This window comes from Temnothorax curvispinosus, unplaced genomic scaffold, assembly GCF_003070985.1.
Source record: "Temnothorax curvispinosus isolate PA1 unplaced genomic scaffold, ASM307098v1 QBEX01015150.1, whole genome shotgun sequence".
Classification (NCBI taxonomy): domain Eukaryota; kingdom Metazoa; phylum Arthropoda; class Insecta; order Hymenoptera; family Formicidae; genus Temnothorax; species Temnothorax curvispinosus.
The window spans coordinates 139,496-149,966 of record NW_020224930.1 but is presented as its reverse complement, the minus strand read 5'-3'; the positions used below and the strand labels follow the sequence as shown (position 1 = coordinate 149,966).

The 10,471-nt window shown below is 39.6% G+C and overlaps 2 protein-coding genes across 2 annotated transcripts; one reads left to right on the top strand and one right to left on the bottom strand.

Annotated features, from left to right (window-relative positions):
• The first annotated feature begins 434 nt into the window (after window positions 1-434).
• LOC112465367 (pre-mRNA-splicing factor 38-like) lies at window positions 435-1,897 on the top strand. The gene is made up of 3 exons (XM_025032882.1): window positions 435-630; window positions 978-1,345; window positions 1,428-1,897. Exons 1-3 carry the CDS (start codon window positions 467-469, stop codon window positions 1,811-1,813), a joined length of 918 nt encoding a protein of 305 aa, XP_024888650.1. The 5' UTR covers window positions 435-466; the 3' UTR covers window positions 1,814-1,897.
• A 91-nt stretch (window positions 1,898-1,988) lies between these two features.
• On the bottom strand, window positions 1,989-4,491 carry LOC112465366 (protein SAND). Its single transcript, XM_025032881.1, has 7 exons — window positions 4,056-4,491; window positions 3,620-3,942; window positions 3,299-3,542; window positions 2,927-3,211; window positions 2,653-2,843; window positions 2,480-2,582; window positions 1,989-2,409 (listed from the first exon to the last, which is right to left on the bottom strand). The coding sequence occupies exons 1-7, from the start codon at window positions 4,422-4,424 to the stop codon at window positions 2,269-2,271; spliced, it is 1,656 nt and encodes a 551-aa protein (XP_024888649.1). The 5' UTR covers window positions 4,425-4,491; the 3' UTR covers window positions 1,989-2,268.
• Between the last annotated feature and the right edge of the window lie 5,980 nt (window positions 4,492-10,471).

The window sequence follows — 10,471 nt, the reverse complement described above, 5'->3', positions numbered from 1 at the left end:
TTTCTTTTTATATTAATAAGACTAATATAATATCGATAAAATCATTAAAAAAGTAAAATTATATATATTATTTTTTAATTTGTATATTATAACAATCTTATTAACAGTCTTTTCTAATAGTTTAAAAGAGTTCTCATAGTCATCAACATTATATTAATTTTTTTTATAAAAAATCAATATATCTTTCTCCTAAAATTCTATATATAAAATTATATGTAGAATACCTGTATATAAAATCTTAATTCTAATTACGTTAAATATTAATAAAAATAGATTTCTTAAATAATTACTGCGCAATGAGCGCGTATTATCAATAACAAATGAGTTTGAAACAAAGTTTTATCGATCGCGCAAAGTATATTTTCGGCGAATCGGCGTCCTCTGGTGACTTCCGATTGAAGATTCATGACAATCCGGCAATTCGTAGCAGATGGTAGCAGAACAATAGCAGAATAGGATTCGAAAAATGGCAAACCGCACGGTGAAAGATGCTAGGTCTATTCGCGGGACAAATCCGCAATATTTGGTCGAGAAGATCATCAGATCCCGGATATACGATTCTAAATACTGGAAGGAAGAATGTTTCGCTTTGACCGCCGAACTGTTGGTCGACAAGGCAATGGAGTTAAGGTTAGTAAAAGCAAAATATAACCTCTACAGATACGGGATAGATGTAAAATCTTACAATTAGTACAAGCGAGAACAAAATAATTTCTAGAATAATTTTTTTTTGTATGAGGCTTTGTTTTTTAGATAGACTTCGGTTTTGAAAGTCTATCAAGTACACTTGACATCGTCACTCTGAATATGTCAAGTGTACTTGATAGATTTTCTAAGGCCTAGAATAAAAAATGATTTTACAATTTCGACTTATTTTGGCACGAGGAATCACCTTGTTCTTGCTCGTACTACGATTTTGTACCCATATATATGAGTGAGAAGTTTTTTTCTCTAGTCGCTTACATTTATTCTTTCAGATTCATAGGAGGGGTATACGGCGGCAATGTGAAGCCTACGCCATTTCTCTGTCTCATATTGAAAATGCTTCAAATACAGCCTGAGAAAGACATCATAGTCGAATTTATAAAGAACGAGGAGTATAAGTACGTTCGGGCTTTGGGTGCATTGTATATGAGACTGACTGGTTCTTCCCAGGACTGTTACAAATACCTTGAACCATTATTCAACGATAGCAGAAAGCTCAGAATGCAGAACAAGCAAGGCGTATTCGAGCTCATATACATGGACGAATTCATCGACACCCTTCTCAGAGAAGAGAGGTCTTGCGACGTTATTTTACCGAGAATTCAAAAAAGACACGTTTTAGAAGAAAATAATGAACTAGGTACGTTATTTGAGTATATTTTCTTGACTATATTACTTTTATTTAGCCAACCTTCTGTTATATGTTTAATTATGTTACACAGAAGCGAAGATATCGGCATTGGAAGACGATATGGATGATGGCATCGAATCGTCAGAGGAAGAAGAGATTGCACCAATTAAAGAACTGCCACGCAAGAGGCCGGATGATCACGAACGAGACAGAGACCGTCACAGAGATAGGGACAAGAGGCATTCCCGATCCGAGAAGAAATCCGAGAAGGAAAAGCCAAGATCGAGAAGTAGGGAGAGAGATAGGGACAGGAGAGAACGTAAACGCAGCAAATCGCCGAAATCTCACTCGTCGTCGCACAAAGATAAGGACAGGGACAGAGATCGCCATAGAAGAGACGATAGAGAGAGGGAGAGAGAACGAGAGAGAGAAAGGGATCGAGATCGTAGAAGAGAACGCGACAGAGCTAGACATTAAAGTATGGTAATATGGAAAATGGTCTTGACGAATTTATATAAACTTACCGAGGCAAGAAATTAATCAATTGGTTATCTTGCGTCAGTTCTTTTTATGCTCTTATCAATGTTCGTGTATTTTTTAACGCCGGTGTATATAACATTTACAAGAATTCAGTATTAAAATTACAACATGCACCCGGAATCAAATCCGTTGTAACATATTTAAATCTATGTACATTTTCACATTATTTGCGTTATATTACAATTGCTTTAGTAAATAAAAAAATATTAATTACCGATGCATAATAATGGACGAAAAATAACTATACTCCTGCCTTTGGAAACTTATGACGAGGACGTTTTACTTTGGAATCCTTGATGCATCTCACACATTTTCGAAATTTGGTCGACAAATATTTCTATCAATTTTACATATTATTTTCCCTATGTATTTTACAAATTACTTGGCAATGTTTAAAATGTGGGCGAGTTCAGAATGAATAATCTCTCTTCCTCTTTTTTTATCCACTTCAACAGCTTGCTCACTGCCTCAATGGCATCTGGTTTCGTTACCAGAGGCTCAAATGTTACGTATAATTCGAAACCAGAAGCCACCTAGAAGTATTTTTTTAAATTAAAGAATAAGTCTCGCAAAAATTAAATTAACATGTAAAATTTTACTCACCCACGCTAACATCGTTTCCTTATCTAGCTGCTGAAATATAAGTTTTAAGGGTCGACTAGGAGAATGCAGTCTGTGATGCAAACACTGATAAAGCCCCAATAGTCTGAAAAGATATATTACATATTTTTTATTATACTAATATTGCATCGTTTATTAAAAAGTTCGCATTTTACCGTTCTATCTCTTCATCCGTTGTGTAAGGAGGTTTAACTCCGGGACTCCAGAATTGCGCGGTACTTTTGCATTTGTATAAAACGTGTCGCATCTCAGGTAATCCAATGTCGGCAGTCGTTACCGTCGGTTTGTTCATAGACTCGTTTATCGCTTCTAGACAATTTGTCCGTCGCAATTTCTCCACGATTTTCTACCAAACATTTTTCAATAAATTGACATTTATACACAAATAGTTACTGCTTAATTAATTTAATTCCCCGCAATAACTCTTACTTGTTTGGCCTCTGATAGCACGAAAAACACGTCCCTATCAACGGTGAGCAACAACAAACATGCCTGGCAATCTTCTGCCAGATAGGACACATGACCGTGCATGTATCCATTGGAATCGAATTTCGGTAGGCAGATCGGCGTCCAGCTTTCAGCAGTTTTGAGCGACTCGGAACTGTCCACCAGATTTTGTATTATATGTAAATCCATTGGATGTAGGAAAAATTTATTCATCCTAACTAGTGTGACCAATTGATTGTTAGCTAGAAGTATGGCAAATACTAAATTCTGAAAGATAGGTTTCTCTTAATGAACCGGCACTTGAATTCATTTCGATTTCACAAATAGTATGCACATTCCATAAACGTTTTTTACCTTGATCTTAGCGCAAGTTTGAATGATGGTCTGCGTAATGGAACTTCTCATGGAGGGAACCAAGGGCAAACATTTGATGGCTCCTAGAAAGAAGGCGGGCTCTCTGTCCATAAAGTTCAGTAAATGATCTATCAGTCTTTCACTACCAGTTAATAACCTTCGTAGATCAAAGTTTCTCCTCTGATCGTACACTCTATTCAATTGAGACTGCGTCAACACAGAGATTATCTGATTATATACATATCTGCAATATTAAGTGTGTATAAATATCAGATGTAAAATATTTTATCGAGAAATTTCGTTCGGAAATGTGACACATACGTTAACTGTAAGGTGAGCTGAGGTACGCTTTCCAAAGTTTTGGATACCGCCACTAAGATCAACGGACCTTTCACGACGAAAACAAAGTTTGTATCGCCAGCGTGTACCGATCTGATCATATCGCTGCCGGCTTGGACAAACGATACTAAAGCCTGCATAACACCCATAACTGTGACTAGTTTGTCTTCTGAACTGTATCTAGAATATATCGGCTTCCCCGCCTGACTCAGGATAAAAATGTGCTTCTTCTGCGCCAGCCACGCTTTGCAACGCAGCGGGTCTCCGTCTATGTTACTTTGGCCCAAACGATGCGCGACATCGTCCTAAAATGCAACATATCATTCGGTTTACGTTCCAAAACGATCTGGCAGTTCACGACGTCGTCATGCACCGCAATTAAAAAAAAAAAAAGGCAGATTCCGCACAAAATCCTAACCATCTCCGCGTCGTCGAGGGAAAGGTTTTTCTCGGATTCTGCCGGACTGGCGGAGGTGGGTATCGTGGGTATCGTGGGAACGTCCTGCACAACGTCCTCCTGGATCTCGGAGATAGTGCTGGTCGTGCTCTCCTTCATCTGCCTGTCACCGTCGATGCTGCTACTCATCTCCTGCTCGTACTCGTCGAAGCTGTCGGTGGTGACGAGCATCGTCTCCGTGGAAGCGCCGGGCTCGATCCCGGGCTCGGCAATGCCGCCGCCGTCGATCGACTCGACGACGATCGGCTCCTTCGCGGCCATCTCTACCACCGAAAACGTCCCTGACAAGTCGCTACTCCGACCCTCCGGACCCTCGCTGGCGTTTGACATTTAACATTTAACAGCGGCAGAGGCGGCAGACCGACGCAGATCGACTGCCATTGCTCGTTAACTCGTCGTGGAACTGCTAGGTGCGCTGTTGAGGAACTTATCAATGAATACGATGCAATTATACATATGTATATGTGTAAAATAATATATATATACAATTATAATGTATAAAATATGCATTTATATAATTATTTTTACATACCTGTGTTAGACAAAATCGGAGAGATCTGAGAGCGATCATGCCAACGACCGGCCTAGATTTTTCTAATTTTACACTTCCACTTTTTAGCTAAGTAACAATAAATTAAAATTCCGTCCGATAAAAATGGGACAGAATCTGTATTAGAGGCCCTCCACCACCCCCGCCGATTTCAATCAGCGGTCCTCTTTTCTTTGGATATAAGTTTTTTTTTTTTTATTTTCTACTTTTTTATACAGTTTATTAGTTTAGCGCAAAATCTAATACATTACAAAAAAGATTACATGATACAAAATTACACAGTATATAATATAAGATATACAATTAAATTGCGTACATTCAAAGTGAGTGGCGACGAAATGTACGAGGTGGGGCTGGTGGGTGGTGGGGTGGGCGACTACTACGCGAGTCAAATGAACGGCTAGTCGGACCCTCATTTGGTTGATCGAAGATAATGAGCTTTCGCAGGCGTTGATAATACATAAAACCTCGCCGAGCACCGACGAAAACAACGAACCGCGAGGCCACGCATCGACTTTGCAGGTAACGTCGTTTCAAAGCTTCAATTGAATTAATTCAACGGTAACGTCTGGTGCCGCGGCGGCTCAGAGCGTTCGAACGTGATTGGCTGGGACGCGGGGGCTCGATTCGCGAGCAGCCAATCGCGGCTCCTGACTTTACGGCGACGCGGCGCAAGCAATACGCGACGCATTCATATCGGCGCGAGAGCCGCGAGACGTTGTCGGTCGTCAGGGTCGTGTATTCCTTTCTCGTGAATCTCGTCAACGAGAAGAAATCCGGTTGCAAAGAACTGCGAGCTGAGCGTGTGCCGAAACTGCCGAATACTCCGTTCCTTCTCGTGTCGACGGTGCAACGAGCGGAATGCCGTGCTTGGACGCCGTACGTGTATCGTCCTCCCGAATATGATTTGTCGGTTCTCCCGCAGTGCACCGTGATCAGTGAGTTAACTGTACGTGAAGAACGAATGTTTCGAAGCGAGATATATTTCAATCTTAATAGACAATCGTCGTCCCGTGTGTGTCGCAGTGAAACGGCAACTCAACATTCACGTCTCCTCCGTTTCGATTCCTCCTTCGAACGAGTGAATCGCGCGAGAAAGTGCCCTAATAAATTATAGCTCTCATTATTAACCGCGAGAATTAATAATTAATTGATTGACTAAAGAGAACGATGGCGCGCGTTTAACGTTCTCCCGTGATTGTGCGTAGGCCTCGTCGCGATCGCGAACGACCGAGCGACCTTGCGTGCGAATAACATCGTGAGTGCGAACAAATAATTCAAGTGTGCGTCCACGAATATATTCCGTCTTTCGTTAAAGGATTTATTAAAACAGGCATGGCATTTGTTCATTCGTCGTAAATGGTACAAATTCATTCGTACGTGTGCTCTTCTCTTTTCCTCACAATCTCTACTTTATGGAAAATCCAACGTTAAATTGTATCATTTGTAAAGATTTCTTCCTTATCCCCAGGTTCGCGAGTGTTTGCAACTTGGCGAGACGCGCCTCTCGCTACGCGAGTCGGATGGCGTCGCGGCGTGACGTCGCAGTCGTTTCAAATCACGCGCGAGTAAACAGCGGGCGCGACAAGCCGACAAGTGTCTCGCCGGCTACTCCGGAGTCCGGGTTCCGTCTCGCGAAAGTCGTGACATTTTCTTCGATCGGTGTCTGACAACGACGCGGCTCGCAGGATGGGTGTCACTGTGTAAGTAGCAATATTCGTGTGTCTCTAAAAATACGCGTGATTCCTTATCGCGCGACCGGCCGCGCACGAGAAAGAGATGCGTGTCGCGTCTCGCCGAGAGACGCGCAGAGGTTATGTCGCACGTGTGCCCGGCGCCGTCAGTGCGCCGGGTTATTCGCGGTGATCGACGACGCCCGTCCGATCCCACGGTAGCGAAAGAGTGATTTGTTTATGTGCTATCGGTGCAGGCTGCAGCAGTACCCGATGATCGAGAACCGCACCGGGCCGCAGACCATCGAGTTCCTGACGAAGCGGGTCGTCGCCCTCGGCGCCGTGCAGGTGGGACAGTTCCTGGTGGACTGCGAGACATACATGTCGGTGCCGCAGCTTGGTAAGTACGTTTTTCCTTCTGCGATTTAGCGTCCGCGAGTTCGAATTGAGTTTCGCAAGTTTCGAGCTGTGCTGCAGCGTTAGCTAGTACGCGGCCGTTGGCACAGATGGCCGCTGCTTGGCCATTCGGAAATTCATTTCGCGACAAAAAACGCCTTGTTATTATTTGCAATTTATTAAACCTTTGAATACACGCCGTTATAATGGTTCTCCTATAAATGGTTTTTTTAAAACGAAATAATGCAGTGTCGAACTGCAGCGCCTCTCTGCGTTTAGAGTGTCTATATTACATCATATACTCATTTTTAGTTTACGGCATATTACATTAAATTGCATCAATAAGACTGCGGAGATGAACGTAAGAGTTAACTGTATCGAAAGAGATTTTTTTCGTAAATTTAGAAATTAACGTACACAAGTTCAACGGTGGAAAATATTTTTTTAAATTATTTAAGATATATTTTAATATTACAATATCGAAGCTTTTTCTAATATTTTTTTATTCGAAGTTTTTTTTAGATAGTTATTTTCGCGGTTGATCATTTCAGTGATTAGTTTGGATGAAAAAATAATAATTATTACTACGGATTGTTAATTCTAATAGGTAGTCGAATGGACAGTTCGCTTCAATTACCAAGAAGCGTACGTGTATATAAATGATGCATTAAATTGCTGTAGTTTAATTCGTTATTAATTTGTAACATATAGAGATACGATGCATTATGGTGTAAAGCAGCAGATGAGCAAACTCCGATCACGTATCAATGAAGCTCGTTCCGCAGCTGAGCTATTTGTAGAACTTCGCGTCCAGCTCGTAGCGAAAGCGATTAAACCGATACTCTCAATGCCTGCTTTCAAAGTTTTAGAAATTACTCGACACCTCGAAAAATCGATATTCACTGCCAGTTTCCAAATTGCTGAAGATCTCTAGGCGTTACAAAATAACAGAAAAATAAGACTCAAAAGAATAAGTAAAAAAACGAAATTATTCGAGTTGTAAAATTATCAAACGGTATTATTCTGAAAATATAATGTAATTAAAAAGTTTATTATCCATTTTCTTGTTGGATCCATAAAAATACTGAAAATCTGTGCAATTTAACGGTATTTTAAAAAATATTTTATAACATGCCATAAGCTGTCTTAAATTTTTTTCGGAAAAAGTTTTCCAAATGTGAATAATTTGGAAATTTAATTTTTTATAGATTTTGTACACTTGTACTTTTCTAACATTGTTTAATGAATATAAGGTTTATGAGAGGTTTAGGCAACAAATTAATTCAATTAATAGATATACTTATCTTTTTTTCTCATAATTTGTCTCTTCTTTTGGCGTTTATACATGTGTATATGGGTCTCTATACAAACACGCAAGTGTTGGTTCCACCGGAAGTTATTAGCGAGATTGTATATCCAATACATCATTCGTTATATCTAGAGAGGTGTAAACGCAAACGCTAACAAAATCACTTAAGTACATACTTATACGTAACATAAATACACGGTATTGCCGGTCGAGGGTACGTATTCTCCCCCTTTAAAGCAATAAACCACCGTCGTTGCGTCGGCAAGATCGCGTTTGTGCCACTATTATTTTAATTAAACGAACGTAATGGCCGGTCTCTGAAACAAATTAAAGAGTTTCCTATTACTTGGTGTTCTCGTTACGTCGAAGAGAAAGCGCAGGAGAATCGATATCCTATATATTCGATGGTAGAACTCGAGTTCGCGTTCGGCGAGAAACCGACGAGCAGTCTTGTCTCACCCTCGCGCAGAGAAGTAATTCTTTCTTATATACGATATTACGCGCTCCGTCGCGTCGTTCAAGTTGATTTTCCCGTTGCGTCGCATTGCAGAGACGCAACGATAGAGTGGTAATAGTCTAAATATTAACTCTATGAAGGTACAAATACACACAGCTAATATATATATACCCCTAGGCGTCATTACAAAAATATTAAATCTAGCAAGCGAAGCTAAACGTGGCTCGTTATAGACAAGATCGGTGTGTTTGTGTGTGTGTATATATATATATATATTTATTTCTTTTTGTCTACTCCGTTCTCTTCTCTTTTTTTTTCTCTCTTTCCTTTTTTCTCTTCATTGAAAATACGCCTTCGTAATTTTATTATCCGCGAGGATATAATATGCATATAAGATTTAATCATCTTAGCGACGGCCAGCGCTAATTCCCATTTGAATTGTTTATTGTCAATAAATTGTATAGTGAATTTATTGTCGTTAAGTAGAATTATATATACGCGATCCGTTCTTTCCGTGCGGAAAGCTTTCTGATCACGTTCAGATATAGTATATCGCGTGTAATATATATAAATTCAAACTCCTAGATTGAATCTCTATTTACTTGGTAATCTGATTGCAACGCGCTAGGTATTTTTAATTCGCTAATGCGGATTAAGATTTCAATCTCGAGTTACAGTCTTCGCCGATCTCTAACGTTTGCCATTTTTCGTTTTGCATAAAAAGGACAAAGGGGTAAATCTATATAACACCGTGGCATGTCTAAAAGCTGCTGTCATCGTTAATCCACAATTACACGCACACTCATCCACGAGATTTTCTCGCACTCGAGCACATACATAACCGCGTACGCGACACAGACATCTATTTATCGGGACTATCGTGATCCTAAAACGTGCAGTAATGCGAAATCTGATTCCGGAATTTCACTATTACCGCTACATATTACGACAAATTTTCAATTCACGAGAGTGCACAGTGCAGATTTTTGTTCGATATAGTTTAACATATCTACAGGGAAAGGAGGAGATTTTCGTTTATTTTCTTTTCTTATTACGTGTGGAAGATCTGACGCAATGTGGTCGCTGCGAATATTCAATATGCCACTCGGGCAAATAGTAAAGCTCGGCTTATTCGGCGCGGTATACTAAGAACGAGATAATCTTATCATATTTTTTACAATTCACGTAAAATCCGGAAGTTGATCGTATATCCTACGTATACTCGTTTCACGAGTATTGCACCGCGTTAAAACTAATTATATAGACGTTATTCAATACTGCATTCAAGCCCTTGAGCATAAAATATATACGGTGCTTTGAAAATATATATACCATTTGTAATGTTGTTCTTTGACTAGCTTAATCATTCATAGATGTATTAATAATAATTCAACAAATTATACTTCCATAGCTTAGATAATTGACGATTGAATTATTTTTTGTAGCAAATAAATAATTTGATTACCGAGGCTTAATATTAAAAAATTGAAGAGTAATTATACCAAAATTTTCTTCCGATAAAATATTAATTAGAATGCACTGATATATATTTTTTCAAGACACTCTATGTAACATAATTAGTAAGATATTTTTGTATAGGAAGTAGCGTGTACTTGTTTTCTTGTAGACAGTAATGCCGGTACCGAAATATTATTTCTTACGTGATATGTCGTTTTTTCGAATTTACGATTTCGACGTTGGCAATATTATTGTTCTCGCGTATCATATACGTGTCTTTTATGTGTATAAAAAATGGAATGTATTTTACGAATCGATATAGTTTGCGCAAACGCAGATTTTTCTCTCTTTCTCCCGCCGCATCGATCGATCACTGTCTACAGAAATACGCGAAAATATTTAAGTACAGGGATTTAATGTGCTTCCGCGCGATTTTCACACACTTCGTTACGTATAGGATATGGCAGGGATATGACTCACGGGTACGATAGATAATTACAGACGATCTCTGTTTGCGGCACGCACGACGAAAAA